At 40.7% G+C, this 17,178-nt stretch overlaps 1 protein-coding gene across 5 annotated transcripts; it reads left to right on the forward strand.

The window, feature by feature from the left end:
• The first annotated feature begins 4,445 nt into the window (after positions 1-4,445).
• On the forward strand, positions 4,446-17,106 carry map7d2a (MAP7 domain containing 2a). Of its 5 annotated transcripts, none has more exons than XM_079647480.1 (17): positions 4,447-4,829; positions 6,115-6,207; positions 6,646-6,732; positions 6,823-6,900; positions 7,433-7,596; positions 7,782-7,878; positions 8,886-8,975; positions 10,540-10,646; positions 10,733-10,848; positions 11,770-12,122; positions 12,228-12,375; positions 12,461-12,629; positions 12,771-12,848; positions 12,939-12,989; positions 13,175-13,214; positions 13,941-14,598; positions 15,138-17,106. In XM_079647480.1, the coding sequence occupies exons 1-17, from the start codon at positions 4,793-4,795 to the stop codon at positions 15,394-15,396; spliced, it is 2,625 nt and encodes an 874-aa protein (XP_079503606.1). In that variant the 5' UTR covers positions 4,447-4,792; the 3' UTR covers positions 15,397-17,106. The 5 variants fall into 5 exon arrangements, with proteins under 5 accessions (XP_079503609.1, XP_079503606.1, XP_079503607.1 ...); XM_079647481.1 differs by having other exon boundaries at positions 13,178-13,214; XM_079647482.1 differs by having other exon boundaries at positions 6,646-6,723.
• The last annotated feature ends 72 nt before the right edge of the window (positions 17,107-17,178 follow it).

Below are 17,178 nucleotides of genomic sequence, written 5' to 3' on the forward strand. Positions count from 1 at the left end.
TGTTCATACCATACATCTCTGCTCAACTAGAGGTAAGCATCCGTGTTGACCTTGTCTGGGATGTATACCTATCTGCCAGCCTGAAAGCTTCAACAAGACAGAAGAGGGGAAATGGCAAGAGGAAAAGGGTGGCTCCCCTTACTGTGATGCCCAAGAACTGGAAAGACTTCCTTCGATGTGATGAAAACAAAACAGAGTTATTTTCCTTCCTGGCCCGAGAAGCCGTAAGTCTGCCAGTAGCACAGGGCAAGGAACTGTATGCAACAGATGGAACTGGAGTCCTCTGCTCTCCTGCCGATTCATGTGTGACCTGCCTTGCCCCATGTTCACAAGAAGAGGCAGACACCCGGCTACTTCTGCATGTGGCAGACGCTGTGCATAAAGGTTGTAAGAAGGTGACCATACGTACCGTTGATACAGATGTGGTGGTGTTGGCAGTGGCTTGTTTTAGCAAAATATCTCCCGATGAACTGTGGGTTTCCTTTGGTGTTGGGTCGAGTTTCCGGTTTATCGCTATTCATGAAATGGTTGCCACAATGACTCCTATCCAATGCCTGACTCTCCCTGTCTTTCACGCTTTCACTGGATGTGACACCGTGTCTGCATTTGCTGGCCGTGGAAAGAAGATTGCCTGGGAGAGATGGAAGTCTTTCCCAGAGGTCAGTGATGCTTTCCAGGAACTCCTGTGCATGCCAAGTGAGGTCAGTGAAGATTCCATGTTACTGCTGGAAAGATTCGTGGTGCTCATGTATGACCGAACGAGTGAGTGCATGGAAGTGAATGATGCCAGGAAACAGCTTTTCTCCCAGAAGTCCAGGAGTTTAGAAAACATCCCTCCAACCCAGGCTGCCCTCAAACAGCACATCAAGCGTACTTGCTTTCAGGCTAACGTTTGGAACCAGTCACTGGTCCTGGACCCAGAGATGCCAGAGCCATCTGATTGGGGCTGGACAAAAGAAACCACTGGGTGGCAGCCACTCTGGACAACTCTCCCTGAAGCAGCAAAGTCTTGCCATGAGCTGATCCGCTGTAACTGTCAGAAAGGGTGCACTGGACGGTGCTCATGTGTCAAAGCTGCACTTAAGTGTACAGATCTCTGCTTTTGTTCTGGGGACTGTTAAGATTTTTGATCACTACCAATATGTGATCCTGACATGAAAGGACTGTGGTGTTGTTAACCACTTCTCCGTCCCTTGATGATTAAAAAGTTAAATAATAAATCAGTTAAAAAATTACTTATTATTTCAATGACTGTTGTTATTGGCATTGTTATTATTGTTATTGACATCATTATTAACCTTATCATTACTGTTATTATTTTTAAAATAAACTACCTTTTTGCATCGTTCACCACCCTATGTTTGCATTATTTGACATCCACATTGATCTAAATGCATTTTCTTGAATTCTATTGGTCTCAAAGGTATCACCAACAGAATGGGCACCCTAAAATGTGTGGGAAATGACACCTTAAGTGTTTTTCTACAGTGTTTGGTTCCAAAGTGAGGCATTTTTGAGTATTATTGGCGGCCATCTTGGATTTGACCTCTCCCGGGCCTCAGAGGTCAAATCTGACTTCCCTCCACATCTGAAAATAAACCTCATGGTATAAACTAACTATGGTAGAAGTTTCATGTTTCTTTCAAAAAGTGCACAATTTCATGGTTATCCGCTCTACTAATTTGCAGTTCGGATAAGGTAACATACATATAGTGAACTTGCACTCCTTGTGCATGAAAAACCAATGCATAGACCTCTGCACCTACTGAAGATAAATCACACTGTACGTTTTTTTACGTTTAATATATTTCATATTCCATCCCTCACATACTTATAATAGCTTGCTTTATATTTTATATTGATACGTTCTTGATTATTTCTAGTCTTTTTAATTTGTATTGTACAATGCCATGTCTTTTTATGCTGCTGCAAGACAAACATTTCCCAAATTGGGATCAATAAAGTACTATCTTACTTATGTTATTTTACCACCAATGTGTTTTTAAAACAATGAACGCCCTTACTTTGGTGTTCACGGTCAAATTTGACCGGTCCTGTTTTAACTGCTATTACATTAACACAAAAACCATTAATCATCACCAAATTTCATTTAACACCCTTTCAAACTGTAAGTATTGTATCAGACTACTGGTATACATGAAAAACTGCAATAAATATACAAAGAACAGACACTGAACATGTATTGCGTGTGCCAGGTGTGATCCATGTAGGAATGGGCACATAAGGGGGGGGGAACACATCTAGAGAGTGTGTGTGTGTGTGTGTGTGTGTGTGTGTGTGTGTGTGTGTGTGTGTGTGTGTGTGTGTGTGTGTGTGTGTGTGTGTGTGTGTGTGTGTGTGTGTGTGTGTGTGTGTGTGTGTGTGTGTGTGTGTGTGTGTGTGTGTGTGTGTGTGTGTGTGTGTGTGTGTGTGTGTTATCTGATCCGGATGGTTACTAATTACATTTCTTTATGCCGGTCATTTTGGACCGGGAACAAACACCATGGGTGTTACAAAGTTGACTAAATCATTCACAATTCAATGAAAGTGGTGATTATATTTCAAATCTCTAATGTGAAGGATATCATAAAGCCTTAATGCAATAATGTAAAACAAAAAAGTTATGATAGATGAAAGTAGTAAATCGGTCAGATTTGACCCAAAGACAACAGGAGGGTTAAGCCCACAACGAGCACACGGGTATGGAGGACCAAATATAAGTAAAAAATAAATAAATGCATAAATACAGAATAAATAGAGGAATAACCAAATTAAAGAATACATTAATGTAAGAAAAAACTGAAATAAATAAATGTGGGAATAAATAAAACACAAGAAAAAATATAAATATGGAAATAAATAAATAAATGTATTAATAAAAACATTTAAGGTGAGAATAAACAGAACACGCATTATATTTCTTTATGTGTTGCTATTAAAGGTTTTGCTATTACCTAAAACTCAGTAACAGGAGAGTAAGGGATGGGATTTCTAACAGGTATGAGTTCTTTGACTTGAAGCTCTTCTCCACTATGGCAGTGAGATCACGCACAATTTAACAAGCATCACAATACACATTAGGATAAATCAACATAATAACTGCACAGCTGGGAATGAACACCACCTTCTGAGTCAAAGACAACAGCTCTTCCTCTCAGCCATAGCCGACTGCCAAAAAAAATAAAAATAATATGATATATAAAACATAGTAAAATCTAACTTGTAAAAAAATATATATAGATATTTAATATGACAACAAATGTTTTCAAAATCAGTCCTTAAGCTATAGCTCAGTGGTTCATGCATGTAGATCATGCTAGATCTCTGTGAGGTGGGTTTGAAACCCCCCCCCCCCTTTAAGTTGTCTAAACTAAGGATATTGATACACATCCACCATGCCTGTCACTGATCCTGCACAATCTCTAAGTTTGGGATACCTACAGTGTTCCTTAAAACAGCTGACAAACCTTAAACCAAAGTGTCTTTTAACCAGTGGCACATTTTTAGGTACTTGTACTTTTACTTGAGTATTTCCAATTTCTGCAACTTCACACTTACAGTACATTGTAGTACAAGTACCACTCTTTAAACACTACATTTATTTTTAAAGTTTTAATTTCTACTAACAAATTCAGATTTAGATTATTAATACAAAAGTATGCAGGAATACATCATGCTGTAATGTACACATAAATGCATCACTTATTAAAATCAAATTGTATAATATATTATATTCTGAAATGAACTATTCACCATGATGAGGAATTGTACTTTTGGTACCTTCAGTATAGTTTTATCCGTTTACAAATAATCTTTCTAAATTATTGTATTGTAGTAATTTTTACGTTATTCATTTAAATATTCATGCAGACAGACAGTGCATTTAAACGTGAACATTCTCATGATATCGCATTGAGATGAGTAGCATGTGTTTGGAACATGTCACATGAAGTGACATTGAATGCTAAATATTGTTTTCAGTTTAATCTTATTTCTGTATCTTTTACAACCACACTCCGTTCCCTTTATCGCTTTGCATTGTCATTTTCTCTCCATCAACTGACCAGATTCCCTTGCACTTCTTGTTTTTCCTCATCTCTGGATTTTCCAGGCCGCACCTTTCACTTTCCTCATTAGTCCTGCAGACATTGAGTCAGTCTATATTGCCACTGACCCCTGGACAGTTTATCAAAGTTGCAATGTTTCTTATTCCTTTCTGTCTTTGGCTTTCAATACTCTGACACATAAAGCCCTTTACCGGTCAGACCCACAGACACTAAAAGTGTTCGGAGATGTTAGAAGTGCCTTTTTATTTCCTTTTAACATTCTGCTACTCTCTGACAAGAAAATAAAACGACAATATTTAATTCAGGCAAACAGGCCAAACAACATTGCATTAATGAAGCTTCATTCGGTTTGGTCGAGGTTGAGCTGCGTGCAGAGAGGAAGAGGACATCTCCCCCATCTACCGGCAGGCTGTGCTGATCAGGGCGGGCTTACGCTGCGACGCACGGTGTGATCGCTGGGTAGTCAACTCGATTGTGTGCGCATCATCATCTCCTCTTCTCCATCCATCCGCACAACAGTGTCTTGTCCTGGACATTTTCTCCAGCCTTCACAATGACCTTCAGGCCATCCATTTGAATGGTGTGTGCTTGGTTGTGTGCACAGTGGCTGCTCTTGTTGCTGCAGCCTTGCAGGGAAACGGATACCTGTGCTGCATTGGCTTCACTGCAGAGTGTTTTGGGGGACAGCAGGTCCATACATCTGGCTGCATTGTGCCTGTGACACCATGGCGAAAACAGTCACATCTTCCAGTGCAATAACAGGTAAGCTGAATATTTGCTTCGTTTGGTATCGTCATGCTATCGGGCTCTATTGTTGTGTTTGCGACGCGATTTAAAGCAGACTCATGAATGACGCAATTGACATTTCCACCGCTTTCAGAGAATGATGCTGGCTGTGCAGAGCGGCTTCAATGTTTTGTTTATTCGCTAAGGCTTTCTAACCCTTTTCGACGGAAGAAGATCTAAAAGATTTACACTTTTCCAAGTAAATAAACCTAAATCACGGGCTAAATGTTTTTTTTTGTATTAATCACGAGTGAACGTCAACAAAACAGGATTAGCCTCTTGTGCGCACCGGTTTGCAGTCATTGTTTTTAATTCTGATCCAAAAAAATGGTGTAGCCATTTTTGGTGATGACGCGACTTAATCAGATAAAAGGGTTCAAACGGGTGGAGAAAGGACGAGTGGTTATTGCCTATGACCCAGACAGACCCCATCATTTATTATGAGCATCAAACTATTTTGGGATGCCTTTGACATGGGTCATTATCTCACATTGTATTTGCCCTCGGGAATAAGTGGATTTGAATTTCACATAATTGCATGAGTTTTGTTCCAGAAAATACTTTCCACTGTCCCATTGACTTACTATTTCAATGAGAAAATGCAAAGTGACAGACCACTGGAGGCACTTTATGTGTGTTTGTTTCACTGTCATGCCTAAGGCAGCATGTTGTACACATAATGTTGTTTCTGTAGCTTGTATTTTTATAAAACAGCTATGACAGGGCATAAAGTATGAGCAGTATTCACCACAAAACCATAAGAATAAGCTACACTAAAAACAACCAGTAGATTAGATTGTGGCCACTGAATAAATAATAATGTTAGGAAACACATTTGACCAGTTATCCATGATGAATGTATATGTTAAGTTAGGTTGGTAAAGCATTAATGCTTGGCAGCTCACCTTGTCTGACATCATGAGAGTTTCTGCCAGCTTTCAGTACACTCAATAAAAGAGAGGAATTCACCTCATCAAGTGAAGTAACTGTTTTTGATGGCAGTTTAGCTGACACGGCACATATTGATCCAGGGAATTTGTGGATTCAACTTTTTTTTTAACCTCTGTATTTACATGGTGATTAAGAGACATGTCCAAGATCAGATTTCAATATTAATAAACTCAATATCTAATCTTTAGAGTATGGATTTATCTAATAACATATTTTTTTATCAGACTTATGATGTGATATTGATGTGAGAATAACAGCTTTCTCTTAAGATCAGTGCTCCGTGTAATCTTTTATTCTTTTTGTGCTTCAGGTGAAAAGATGGCACCGCCGTCCATCACTCTGCTCCCTGAGAAGAGATCTCCAACAAATGGTCACAGCTCTCCGGCCCGAACTGGAAAAACTAGTGAGTGTTCCTATCACATGATGCACCCTTTTTTCCAACTGACCTCACAATTATTTGGATAATTGCACAATTACTAGAGACACATTATAGAATGCGTGATAAGACTCTGCAGGCCCAGGGACTTGTGTTTCAGGGCTGCTCTGTTATCAGCAGTCACAGCAGCAACCTAATCAGAAGAGGCATTCAGCATGTGTGGAGGGACTATCACGCCAAGGACGGTTTCCCCCTCTCTCCTGCGTATTGCTGCAGTTTGCCCTTGGCATGGGTCTGCTTGGCATTTTGCTATACAATGCATTTACCACAGAGCAGCCCCTCTAGAGCTGCAGACATGTTTCCCTCTGCTGGTGTTAGAGCAGCACTGCAGGTCAGTACTCAGGTGCTGATGTCATTCCTCTTTAGACAAAGCTGAGTGTGCTTTATCTCCTTCTGTCATCACAGCTCCATCGAGCACAGACAAGAAGCCGCAAATAAATGGACACGCGTCCCCTTCACACTTGACAGCTAATAACCATGCAGGTAAACAAAGTAAGTCTATGTTTGCATCTGTTCAAAAGCAAGTTATCTCCCTTTCCAATGCCTACTTTTTGTTTCCTGACATTTGTATTCCTCTTTCAGTTGCGGAGGGTTATATGAAGACGGACGACAGGATGCGATTAGCCAAAGAGAGACGGGAGGAGAGGGAGAAAAGCCTGGGTAGGTGATGTCCTTTTACTTTTGACACAAGTGTGAATAAAGGATCAGATTTTTGTGAACTGATGAGCTCTGAAGTTCCTGCCACTGCTGGGATTATTTCTCAGTGCACTTTCCCTGCAAAGTTTTTCTCTCAACAGTTTAATTGGTTATGGAAGACCTTCAATGGCCAGTGGAAGTTAAGTTCACTGGAGTTCTGATATGATGAACTATGTCACTTGAGACAATGAGATAGTAACAGAGTGGTCCACAGAAATAGGTCATGCAGCTCCTGCAGTTGTCTCAATGAAGACAAGGATTTCTATCTTCATGATAGTCTTTTCTGTGGATTCAAGTACATAGAACTTCGGGTAACACTGAAAGATTTTGAGTGTTTATTCACAAGTAAAAAATATATGTCTTAAAGAGATATTTTGAAAAGAGATTGAAATGCATTTTTGAGTTTGATTTGACTTTTCATTCTTACTCACATAACATCGGTCCATTAGCTTCTTTTTTTTTTTTTTTTCTTGAAACCTTGTCTTGTCTCTTTCAGTGGCCCGGGAGCAGCTGATCAGGGAGAAGGAGTGCAGAGCTCGCCTGCAGTACGAACGCACAGTGGAGGAGCGCTGGAAGCGGCTGGAGGAGCAGCGGCAGAGAGAGGAGCTCCGCAGAGCTGCAGTGGAGGAGAAGAGGAGGCATCAGCTTGAAGAGGACAGGGTCAGCTGATAAAACAAACAAAAAACATATAATCATGATCTGTCTAATGCACTCTATTTAACGTGTGGTTGCTGCAAGATACAAACAAAAAACAACTTTTCCCTGGTGGTGTGTAAAAATGCCAATGAAACAAAGCTAGTGGTGAGGTGACAGTATAACAATTGTCTCTGCTGTGTGGCGTTCAGGAGCGCCTGGAGGCCCTGATGAAGCGCTCTCTGGAGAGAAGCCTTCAGCTGGAGCAGAGGACCAAACGCTGGAGCAGAGGCTGCCACGCAGGAGGCGGTAAGAACAAAGATTAGAGTTTTAGATACAAGCGGCATGAATGCAAGGCATGAAGGATCTTAAACTTAGACACAAGTTTTGCTTTTACCAGAAGCATTCCATTTAGCTGTAGACACCACGACATATTGTGTGTGTGTGTGTGTGTGTGTGTGTGTGTGTGTGTGTGTGTGTGTGCCCTGTAGGTTTCTGTGTGTGTGTGTGTGTGTGTGTGTGTGTGTGTGTGTGTGTGTGTGTGTGTGTGTGTGTGTGTGTGTGTGTGTGTGTGTGTGTGTGTGTGTGTGTGTGTGTGTGTGTGTGTGTGTGTGTGTGTGTGTGTGTGTGTGTGTGTGTGTGTGCCCTGTAGGTGTGTGTGTGTGTGTGTGTGTGTGTGTGTGTGTGTGTGTGTGTGTGTGTGTGTGTGTGTGTGTGTGTGTGTGTGTGTGTGTGTGTGTGTGTGTGTGTGTGTGTGTGTGTGTGTGTGTGTGTGTGTGTGTGTGTGTGTGTGTGTGTGTGTGTGTGTGTGTGTGTGTGTGTTAGCATGCATGTGTGAGTGTGTAAAAGAAAGCCTTTTTTCATGGCCCGACCTTGGCCAACAGCCTGGCTGCCTAAATACGCATGAGAAAAAATGTGTTCCTGATTTCCCACAGAGACAGGATGGAGTTACATATCAGCACTGTTGTCTATGTAATAATAATAGAGTACAAAGTGGTCTAAATGAAAAAACAACACATTTAAATACAAAGAAATAGGTCTACTAAAAACCTTGTGCGGCCAAATCTTAATAACGTAAATTTGAAAACAATAAATCTGTGCTTAAGTGACATTTTTGGGCAGTTAACAAAGTCGGAAATGTAGAAAACGTACACGTAATTGCTTCACAGCACAACATCAAAAGCCTGTTGTGGTTACATGACCTCACAACATCCCTGCTGGTATGTTAACTCCCCTCCGGGTCTCTGCAGCTGGACGAGGAATTGATCAACTGTTCATAATGCTGTGCTCTGCTCTGCTCCGCCCGCTGCCTTTAGGTGACAGTGACAATGTCCCACTCCCTTTCTCTGCTGTCTCCGCCTTTTCCCATGGCATTGCCTCCCCCCTTCCTGCTGTCAGCGAATCTGGTAAAGTTAAGACCCCCTTTGCCCTCCCATATGTATCATTCAACACCTACCATGACTGTTTTTGTTTGCCTTTTGGTGAGTTGGAATTTCAACTTGCACCAAAGTCAAACTGTTGCTTGCTGTGATGCATGCTGCTCTGTTATTAAAACTTGCAAATGAGGCATGATATGCAAAGTAATGTGCATGTTCTCTACGCTTTTAGTATGTCTGCTGTGTTTGTGCTTTCTGCTGCAGTTACTTTTAGCATCATTAAAGTGGGGATGGAAGCAAAACTGTGGAGACAGGCTTCAGGGATGCGATTTATTAGGCAGATGCAATCAGTGCCGAGGCCTTTACTGGCATTAAACCAAAACGTATAATGGTCTAACCTTATTTTCAGGAAGATTTGAAGCAGGAACATTTTCACCTTCCTAATTTTCTTGAGGAACTTTCATTCCTCCCTCTCTTGTAGACTCTCTGTACACTAACAAAACGTGTGTCTTTTCCTTCATTAATTTTCCACATTTAGTCTGATATTCAAATGTTTGTTTCAGTAGCATGTTTGTATGGTTCGCTTTCAAATTTCCCTTGAAGTCAACCTCTGGATTAGTTTCCCCAGATTAGTCACACGTAATTAAAAACAGGCCAAAGGGCACGAGATCAGAATGACGTGATCCTAAACACTTGTGGTTTTATTTGTACTGTGTGTAGATAACTATGAAAGTATTTGTTTCATTTTACCCTCGCTTCAAAAATGAAGGCAGCTAAGTGGTTCAAAAGTGGAGCAGTCATTTTTGGAGATTAATTGCACATGACCTAGAATAGAAATAAAATAGACACAGTCATCCCACTGAGAGCGCTGCAGCCTTTAGGGATTACTCTTTACAGATGGTGACAGATGGACCATAAGTAACAAATGATCGCAAGAAGACTGCTTCATGTTGTACGTAGGGCCTCTGCTATTGTGATTGTGGGTTTGCACAAAGTCCATGTGTGTTTTCATTTGCTTTTTTTGGTGTGGCAAGGACAGAAATGTTGGGAATTGGGACTGTGTTCTTAGCCACCGCGCTGGTATGTGTCTGCCTATGGTCTGCTTTCATCCCAGTGCATACAACCCCAGAATTAATGCTATTAACATACCCCATTATATCCGACTGTGATGTGTTCAATATCCTATCCTCAATCGGGACTAATCTAATTCTGGGGAATCAATAGCCTCTTTTTTTGGCAGAATCAGAGCAAAAAATAAGTTTGTCCAAAAGAAGACTGGGCATTGATTTGGACAAAGTTTAGCAGGGAATAATTAGATTTTAGCTTCTATGTTTTTCTACCAAAATTCTGAGTACCAACATTTCAATAGGAGAAGAAAAATGTATCACTCAGTTAAAAATGGAAGCCTATATCGCTGATAAATGTATACCTATTACCTTGTGGCTTTAAATGCAACAGAAGACAATGGTCTGTGAGCTGGGTGCTACACACACTGTCTGGTCAAACCCTCCCCTGGCAACTGTATTAACGTCCCTTTTTCACCTGTGATTTGCCATCATTTGATTTGATAAGCATGCTGTTTGTCATCACACAGCGCCCTGCAGCCCTCACCGGTCCCCTTTCCGCGGCTCGCTGAACCCTGCAGATCACAACAGAGCTGGACTTCAAGGAGGATCGCAGTCCACCCCCAATACCCCCAAGGTCAGACCTTGTACATATTTGTATATATATCATAATTGGGTAGAATCGGCAAGATCTTATGTATTTAATCCCCCTACTCTGTGCAGAAAGAGCGGCTGCGCAGAGAGAGAAGAACTGCATCCCCGGGCTGCGGGTCCCCTCTCAGAAGATCTGAATCCCCTGCAAGTGTCACAAGGCACTTGGCGTCCCCTACTACCTCCAAGTAAGATTTGTTTGGTGAAAGGTGTGCAAACATGGCTGTCAGGGATGGCAAAAGTACACACATCCTTTACTCGAGTAGAAGTACAGATACTCGTGTTTCAAAATACTCTGGTAAAAGTAGAAGTACTGGCTAAACTTCTTTACTCAAGTAAAAGTAAAGAAGTGTGGGCTTCGAAGTTTACTTGAGTAAAAAGTACCCATAAATGCCAACTGTTTTAAAGAGTACCTGACCTCTCTTTATATTAATAGAACAATAATGTAATTTTTAGCTAATGAATGTTTCGATGCTGAACAACGGCAACATGACAACGTTTTCATTGGTCCCTCTTCTTTGGAGAAGACCAGGAAATGATGGATACACGGATCGACCGTGTTCAAATCAATAGGCACGCAATGACTCTAAATAATAATGATCACGCCACTAAACACAGATTGAAACTAAAGTAACGAACCTGTTTGGAAAATGTAAGAAGTAGAAAGTAAAGGTATTTGTGTTAAAAATGTAAGAAGTAAAAGTAAAAAGTCGTCAGAAAAACAAGTAGTGGATTAAAGTACTGATACCAGAAAAATGTAGTTAAGTAGAGTAACGAAGTATTTGTACTCCACTATTTCCCACCTCTGGCTGTCAGCTGGTAGTACTAACTTGTTTGAACAAATTATATTTCAATGTTTTTATTGTCATTAACTCTTAATCATTAAGGGGCCCTATATGCTTTTGAGTTTTTTCCCCCCTTCCTGTTATATATGTTTGTGTGCATGTAAATAGTCTGCTAAGGGGCTGGACATCTCTAAGCTTTTGACCAATCACAACAGAGAACATTAAAGCATGTAAACAAGTCACAGTAGAAGCACAAAATACAAAAAGTGACCTGAAAATGAGCATAAAAAGGGCATCTTTTAACGGAACATCTTCTGTGTGCAGGCTGGCCTCGAAAATGCGTGCCCAGTCTCCCTGCAATGCACATCAGTACCATTGCTCTCCTACAAGGCATCGTCAAAACCGGTCACCTGATGATAGGAAAGCAGAAGACAAGAAGGTGGAGAAACACAACGGACAATCCTCAGCAGTGGATAAGAATACGGACAACAACAGCACAATTCCTTCTTCACAAGATGAGAAGAATGTGGTCAACGTTGGAATCACTAAATCCAGATCACCTAAAGGTGAACCTTCGGATATGCATCTCAAAAGTGACAATAACCACACGTCTCCTAAAGTGGATTCCTCGGAGAAGAAGACGCACAGCAACGCTCAGGACGGAGATAAGAAAAAAGGTAGACTTAATACAAGTTATTGTATTAGAGTAAACATGTGTTTCGTTACAGTTGTAAGAGTACACTTTGTTGATGTAACACCAGTTTTTTCTGTGTGTTTTCAAGACTCAGCACCGTGCGCCTCTACAGGGAAGGTGGCAGCTGGCACAACAAATGCAGAGGAGGCCACCAAGTTGCTGGCAGAGCGTAGGCGTCAGGCTCGAGCTCAGAAAGAGCTGGACGAGAAAAAGCGGGAACAAGAAGAAGAAGAACGGTGAGTCTTATTGATACATCAATTAAAAAGGCATTGGATTGAAGTCTTTAAATGGAGGTAATGAGTGTCTGCTCCTTCCAATCAGACTCAGGCAAGAACAGCTGAAAAAGCAATTCGCACAGGAGAAGCAACAGCAAGAGGCAAAGGCTCAACAAGTCAAGGAAAAGGGTCAAATCGAAGAAGATCTTCACAGGCTTAAAGAAGAAAAAGAAAGACTAAAGAAGGAGGAGCAGGACAAGGAGCTCCAGACTCAGGTGGGCAAAGAGGCGAGACGTCATTATAAAGCCAATGTTTTCGCCCTGTTACTGTACATATTGGGTTCTGATTGTCGGTTGTTTCCTGTGAAAATTGTATTTCTTTAGCATGTTATCTGAATTGTTCTCCTATCTTAACAGAAAGAGCAAGTCATGGCTAAGGAGGAAGCCGAGCGGCAGAAGCAGCAAGAAGAGGAGGGGAGGCATCTAAGAAAAAAGGTCATTTTAAACAAACCGATTGCAGAATGAAAATATTTTAAACTTTGCAATGTTTTCAAATGTAATGTTGATATTTTTTTTTTTCTTCAGAGAATTGAAGAGATCATGAAGAGAACTCGGAAGACCGAAGCTGAAATGAAGGTACTGTGAGAGAGCCGCCCGTTCTCGTACAGTGTAGCTGACTTTAAACACCTACATGTGATTTTTAAAAGTCGGACTTTCTGTTGTTATCTTCTTTATTAAATACTATTGTTCGTGATACTTTGGTTTTGTGTCCTGATTACCACAAACGTTGACTTGATCGTCTCTGTTCTGCATTGAATCAGAAGGAGGAGCAGGCGGAGACTAAGCCCGTCTCCCCACCAGGTCAGTGTGCTTTTCAGTCGCAATGCAGATACCTACGTTTGCTTGCTGCCCCTGCTTACTCCACCGCTCTCTTTACTCCTTGCAGCAAAGAAATTGCAAATAGACCATGCATGGTTTATGATGAGATTCCTTTATAAGCTTATTTTGTGCATGTGCAGCAGTAATCTTAACGTTGGCTCGTGTAAAGTCTCAATAGGGGACACATCTTTTACACATTCATCTGAGCGTCTTGTTATGTGATAATAATGTGGCTTTGGCTTTGGCAATTCTAAAGAATGAACCCCCTTGTCTTCATCAACCAAGCAATTGCTTTGTTCCTTGGGTCATACATTTCATCAACATGTTGTGAAGGTTATGCCATTTTCTTCCGGAAAATGGAGCAGGAGAAAAGATCTTCCCTCTTGGTGCTGAGAGGGCACTTTTTACTGTAAATCAGTGCCATGGGAGTTGAATGTAAAATTAGCTGCCCTTGAAAACACCCTTGGCAGACTTATCGAGGGAAAGCTGTGCACAATGCAAGCTCAAACTGTATTTGGAGTGTTAAGTTTAAGTTCTCAGCTCATTGGAGCCAATGTCAATGTTTAGTATGAACTTGACCAGTTATACTGTTGATAGTGACATCCAGTATTGCTGCTAGAAAATAATCAAGTAAGTATAGTTTACTTGGAGTGACCAGGACAATCCAAGTAAAGTGAAGCCCACTGTGCTGTTCTTCACTCTCCACAGGTGAAGTAAAGACTGTTCAAACTAAAGCTCAGGTGAACGAGCAGGCAGTGAAAAAGGTTGAGTTTCAGGTTAAAGAGCATGTCTCAGTCAACATGAAGGAATACATCCCGGTGAAGAAAGAAGCGCCAGCAGCACAGATGGACCATCAGCAGAGTGTGCATATGACAAGCAACACTCATCAAATGACAGCATCACGCAGTGTTACTGACAAGAGACCGGACACCAGACAAACCAGTGAAGAGCCCGGCAGCCCGACTAACAGAGAGGGCAAGGCCGGTGTCCTCAAGCAACAGGGAAGAGAGGTGGAGATGAATGTAAACAAGCAGCAGGGAGCACATGTTAAAGAGCAGATAAACAAAGAGCAGACAAAGCCGACAGCAGATGTCAAAGTCAACCAAAGGGAAGGTAGTATGATGAATGGAGCAGTTAAGAGTGAAGGAAGTGCCTTGAAGAGAAGCCATATAACTGCTGATGTAAGCAAACAGAGGAGCCTGCATCATGTGGTGACTGCTGCTAGAGGAGGGTCCCAGATGGAGGTGATGAGTCCCTCTGTGGCGACCCTGCCAGTGGGACACCCGTCGCCGCCAATCATCAGGCTGGAGCCTCTAAATGTGAAGGGGACGGGGTCTTCTGATGAGGTGCAGGCCATGGAGGTCAGGTGAGGTCCTCTTGAATTGTTAGTATCGCTATCCACATCACCCACGGCCCCCCTGCCACTATAACATATTTTACATTTAAAAAGTTACGCAAAGCATTATTTGTTGAGGCAATAGTGTTTTGTATCACTTTTCTATTTTTTATTCACCTTTTCTTGTTTCATTCCAATGTCCTGACAGAGATTTGGGATGAATAAGTATGCTTTCAACTACAAGAAATATGTATTGTAATATAAAGACCACCATAATATACATATTTACAAGTACATTATTTTGGGCATTTGTGGTGTTTGCTCTGCTCTCCTCTCTTTTTAAAACTTAGAATAAACATAACAATGCATATTGATAGGTTAACTCATAGTAAATTCTTGTTTTGCTTATTTATTTAAATACATTGCAAAGAAATAAAAATAAAAAGAGGAAAAGTGCAGTGCAGTGCATTGTTTACCTATATCACAGCAGTCAAGAAAAGGCTGTTTTTTCAATATCAGACTTGCCCCACAAATATCATAAACCATTGTTTTTTTAAATTATATTCCAGCCCAGTTGCTAAGGAGGAACTGATTTCAATCACAAACTTCTCGCCAGTCAATGAAATCCAGCACAGCAGTGTGAGTAACAGCCGAGCTCTGGAAGACCTGATGGACCTGACAGGCAGCGTCACCTGCTCCAAACTGAGCTCTGAGGGCAACAAGGGCGACTGCAACAAGAACCTCATTGGGGGCGTTGTGAGTCCCATGTCTGACTCAAAACTCATTGTGATGTCGCCTCCTTCTTCAAATAAACTTAGCATCAAGTAGTCTGTTAATCTTTTAAACGTGTGTCCCTGTATCACTTCGTTGATGGGAATAGAGCCATAGAGATCATCATAACAGAAACTGTAAACTATGACTTTCAATATAAAGAAAACATATATTCTATATTCTAATCGCATAGTGAATGACCATTGCAACTATGTGTCCACGATTTGGCTTATTCTACTGTTCTCAGGAGAAAAAGTGTGTGTGTGAGATGAGCGGGAGAGGTGTGTCTGATGTGTGAAAAAAGAGGACAAAAAAAGGCAAAAATCAGGGTTTTGAATATTATAGACATTAGGTAAACACACTATTGCTAACGTATAATAACTCTAAATTTCCCTGCACAGATTATTCACTGGGTCCCAGTTCAGTCCCAGTGCAAAGTCTGCTCTGAGCATTGATGGCTGCATTTGTTCCTCTGACTTGCCCCCTTACGCCATTAAAGTGTGTTGCTGATGGCGAAGGCACGATTATTTCATTTTCATGATTGCCTCATTGAAATGCTTCAAAAATATTCTTCCCAGGTAATGTATTCATGCATGTGTCTGATTGATTTGGCTGGAAGTTAATGGATATATCTGGTAAACTAAACTCCAGTGACTCTTCCTCATCAGCGAAGTCTGGCCATAGGATTGATCATTTTTCATTTGATTGATTATCCTTTTTATTCCTTAATTGGAACTTTCTAAATGCATGTGAGAGAGGAGGTTGATTCCAAAGCTGTCAATTGAATGTTATTACACATTAAGAAAATCATGGCGTCAATCAAATGATGGCCCACATACTACATGTGTGTTGCAGACTATAGTGAATTTCTTTATTTGGCTCTTTTGCAAAATTGCAGTAATTTATTTCCCAGGCAAGGCACCTCATTTTCAGGGATTCCATTCAAGAAATAGATTTCTTACAATGAAAATAGTGATGCCTGAGAAGCTTTGTGTCATTTGAAAAGTTTCTGTATGTGTGACTTTCTATATAAAAGGTTTCCAAGGCACAACACTAATTTACGCTTGAATCTATAAGACAAATAAAGTTTAGATTTAAAACAAGTGGATATTTGGCTGTTGATGTGTAAGACTGAAGTGCACTGGGGCAGGAATAATTGCTTAGCAATCCACTTGTAAGTGTATCCTGTAGCTATAAAGATGCTGTTTAAGTTTCTCTCAATCCATCAGGCTGTATTGTGTTGTCCTGTGTAGGAAATATTATGTAGTCTCTCTCTTGAGAAATGCATTAAATGTCTTAATTGCAGTTCGTGTCCAAATGTTATTCCAGTAGAGATGCTTTACAGTATAAGGAACTTATTAGTTACTTTATTTTTTTGCTAACCATATGATGTTACCTGTAAAACTTGAAACTTTGTTTTAAATGTTTCATTTCTGCCATATTGCACATTATTATGTCACGTATAAAGTCAAATTGAGACTTGTGTTCCATCGACAGATGCTAATTGTAGTAGCCAAATATGTATGCTCCTTATAGTATTCGAAAGTTAGTGTTTGCTGTATATTTTGCACATTTGAACATTGCTGTACCACATGAACTGATTTTGGGAAAAGCAAAGGAGGATATACAACCATTTCATAGTGTATTATAGTTTGCTCATACCCATCCCAGTCTGCTCAACTTTTAAGTTAAATGATTACTGTAGACATTGTGCATGGTTAGCATGGTCATACCAATGTTATCTGAAACAATAAAATGTAAAACTGACATTTTTTGTTTTTGTGTGCTAATAAGTGTTTAATCAAGCAGTTCACATGACAATGATGATACTAGAAAACA

This window comes from Notothenia rossii, assembly GCF_949606895.1.
Source record: "Notothenia rossii genome assembly, chromosome: 9".
NCBI lineage: Eukaryota > Metazoa > Chordata > Actinopteri > Perciformes > Nototheniidae > Notothenia > Notothenia rossii.

Coding starts and splice junctions, on each gene's coding strand:
- map7d2a (XM_079647480.1), top strand. CDS start 4,793: ATGGCGAAAACAGTCACATCTTCCAGTGCAATAACAG. Junction 7,597..7,781: donor ATCAGCTTGAAGAGGACAGG/GTCAGCTGATAA, acceptor TGTGGCGTTCAG/GAGCGCCTGGAGGCCCTGAT. Junction 13,215..13,940: donor TAAGCCCGTCTCCCCACCAG/GTCAGTGTGCTT, acceptor CACTCTCCACAG/GTGAAGTAAAGACTGTTCAA.